General features: G+C 42.2%; 1 protein-coding gene across 1 annotated transcript; it reads right to left on the bottom strand.

Annotated features, from left to right (window-relative positions):
• Window positions 1-738: 738 nt before the first annotated feature.
• Window positions 739-2706, bottom strand: LOC139194780 (uncharacterized). The gene is made up of 3 exons (XM_070819695.1): window positions 2479-2706; window positions 2052-2400; window positions 739-1202 (listed from the first exon to the last, which is right to left on the bottom strand). The coding sequence occupies exons 1-3, from the start codon at window positions 2704-2706 to the stop codon at window positions 739-741; spliced, it is 1041 nt and encodes a 346-aa protein (XP_070675796.1).
• Between the last annotated feature and the right edge of the window lie 210 nt (window positions 2707-2916).

Below are 2916 nucleotides of genomic sequence, written 5' to 3'. Positions count from 1 at the left end.
CGGGACGAATGCAATCTTGCGTCTCTTACTCTTCTCATGACCTTTGAGCTATCCTCTGAGGTTTCTATAAATTCAGGCTCGAAATTGCTCATGTCCAGCTAACAGATCCTCTTCAGCCTTCTCCTTTATCTCCCTCAGACGTTTCTGCCTTCTCAGTTTTATTCTAAAACTGGAAAATGGGTTCCTCCGAATTCAATTGGGGTTTCCTAAAACTCCTTTTTCGTGAGAAAAAGGATTTTCATCAAATGTCTACTATCTTCTACATCTTTGGTCAAACACCCCGCTAACTCCAACACCTTTGGTCAGGCGGTCTCCTTCTGATAGATTGCCCTCCTGCTCGTTACTTTGATATGTTGGGCTTCACCATCATACCTGACAACGGTTCGCATTGAGAGTCCTCTACCAAGCTCATCTTGGCCGCACAACCCAATCACCTGATCAGGTTCTATTCATGAAGATAACAAAAAACTGGTTGAGACACCACTGTATCCAAAAGGAACCATACATAGTGCACTAAGGCAGAATCTGATGTAAACTACACCAATTTGTCGAAATGAATAAAACATTATTTTATCAACTTTTTATCTTTCTGTCTCCTTGAATAGTTGATGAACAAACATTGTACTTTAACATCCCGAAGCCTGTTTATCTTGCATCCTCTTCAATATAACAGTTTCTAACATCCCATAATGTAGGACAGTATCTTTTTAAGAATTTGACATTAATGGGATGTCTCTGTCAATTTCCTTCGAGGTCCGCCAAGTAGTATCCTCCCTTATCTAATACTCGACTAATCATGAAAGGATTTTCCCATGTCGGGCTCCATTTTCCAAAGCCCCTAAGCTGAGCCCCTAGAGAGAGGACTGTCTTCCACACTAAATCTCCTTCCTTGAAAGACTTTATCTTTACCTTTTTGTTGTAAGCTCGGGCAACAACTCGCTTTCCTTCCTGAATTTGGTTCAAGGCTTCAATTCGGGCTACATCTAAGTCTTCAATCCCTTGACACATGGCTTCGATGTACTCCTCATTATGTAACACAAACTGATTTTGAATTCTAACAGAACTTAAATTGATCTCCATAGGAAGCACTGCATCTTGCCTAAAAGTTAAAGCATAAGGAGTTGTCCTTGTTCCTGCCCTCTTAGAGGTTCGGTATGCCCACTGAGTATTCCCCAGCTTTTCATGCCACTTTTTCGGACTATCTGTCACCATTCTTTTGATAATGTTTACCAAAATCTTGTTACTGGATTATGCCTGGCCATTTGACTGTGGGTAGTAAGGACTGGACTGGATCATCTTTATTTTGTATTTGCTTGCAAACTCTTCAACTTCTTTTGAAATAAAAGATGGCCCACGATCCGCTACTATAGTTTCGGGCACCCCAAATCTGTGCAGAATCTTGGTTTCAATAAAATTATTGACTGTAGCTGAGGTTATGGATTTTACGGCCGAAGCCTCTACCTATTTGGTGAAGTAATCCGTTGCTACAATTATGAAAGTATGCCCCTTGCTAGAAGCTGGATAAATCTGCCCGACAAAGTTCATTGCCCATCCTCTGAAAGGCCAAGGCTTGACTACTGGATTTAAAGGTACTGAAGGCACATGTTGGAGTGGTCCATGTCTTTGACATTCTTCACAGCCTCGAGCATAGGACTTGCAATCTTTTTCCATGTCGGGCCAGAAATACCCATACCTTCTAAGCAACCACCTCATCTTCGTTCCAGCTTGATGTGCCCCGCAGATTTCTTCATGTACCTCGGCCATCACTCTCATAGATTCCTATTGGCCCAAGCATTTTAATAGTAACCCGTTTAGAGTTTTCCTTAGTAGGTTCTTCGCCCATAAGACATACTTGGTTGCTTGCTGTCTATTCTTCTTGCTTGTGGGTGAAGAATGATCTTTTAAAGGATGAATGATAGGCGACCTCCAATCTTCTATCTCGGTTTCTAGAACCATTACATCCAGACTGAATCCTCTTTCTAGGATAGAAGGAAGGCTTATTCTTTGAATCTCGACATCTACCCCATATTTTCTTTCATGTATTGGCACACCTGAGGCTAATTGCGCCATCTCGTTGGCCGCTAGGTTGGATCCCCTGGGAATATGATTAACTGATATCTCATAATCCCAATAACTCAGCAATTGCGTGGCCGCCAAGTAATACCCTGCCATGGTGATATGTCTGCACTTGAAATCCCCATTTAGCTGGTTTATTACTAACTCTGAATCACCAAACACCTCTACCTCTACTACCCCTAAATCCATCAAGATTTCCAAACCAATTATTAAGGCTTCATACTCTGCCCGATTATTGGTGTTCCCTTGGTAATCTAGGAGGAACGAGTAATAATGATAAACCCCTTGGGGGTTCACAATGACAATCCCAGCTCCAAAGGCCTTCTGAGTGTATGAACCATCGAAATAAAGCTTCCAAGGAGTAATCCAGAGGCCAGTCACTCTTTTTATCTCTTGCTAGACCCACTCCTCTTTACCGGAGATATCTTTGCTTGGCGGGATCCAAATACTAGTAACTTCTAGGGTCCCCGGGATATTGATTATCTCATCTTGAGAATCTTGATGCTCCGCCAAGAAGTCGGCAATTGCTTGGCCTTTGACTGCCCTTTGGGGTACATACTGAAAGCTGAATTCTGATAATGCTAGAATCCACTTCCCAATCCTTCCCGTCAACATTGGTTTTGACAACATTTACTTTATCACATCTGTCTTGGCAATGATGTGCACGTGACAAGGTAACATGTAATGCCTCAGCTTATTGGCAGTGAAATATAGAGCTAGGCACAATCTTTCCACTAGGGAGTATCTTGTTTCTACCTCGGTCAGAATTCTACTGAGGTAGTATACCGCCTGTTATTTCCCACCTTCATTGTTTTGAGCCAGCAAACTCTCGATTGATTT

The sequence above is a fragment of the Malus domestica genome, chromosome 03, assembly GCF_042453785.1.
Source record: "Malus domestica chromosome 03, GDT2T_hap1".
NCBI lineage: Eukaryota > Viridiplantae > Streptophyta > Magnoliopsida > Rosales > Rosaceae > Malus > Malus domestica.
The sequence above is the reverse complement of the archived record's forward strand: the minus strand, read 5'-3'. Positions and strand labels throughout refer to the sequence as shown.

What these genes read in the sequence shown, in the direction of transcription:
- LOC139194780 (XM_070819695.1), bottom strand. Translation starts at nt 2,706, where the DNA reads ATGTTGTCAAAACCAATGTTGACGGGAAGGATTGGGAAGTGGATTCTA. An exon ending in TCTCCGGTAAAGAGGAGTGG is followed by an intron (nt 2,401 to 2,478) that starts GTCTAGCAAGAG and finishes TCATACACTCAG; the next exon opens with AAGGCCTTTGGAGCTGGGAT. An exon ending in GATGGCGCAATTAGCCTCAG is followed by an intron (nt 1,203 to 2,051) that starts GTGTGCCAATAC and finishes GAATGGTGACAG; the next exon opens with ATAGTCCGAAAAAGTGGCAT.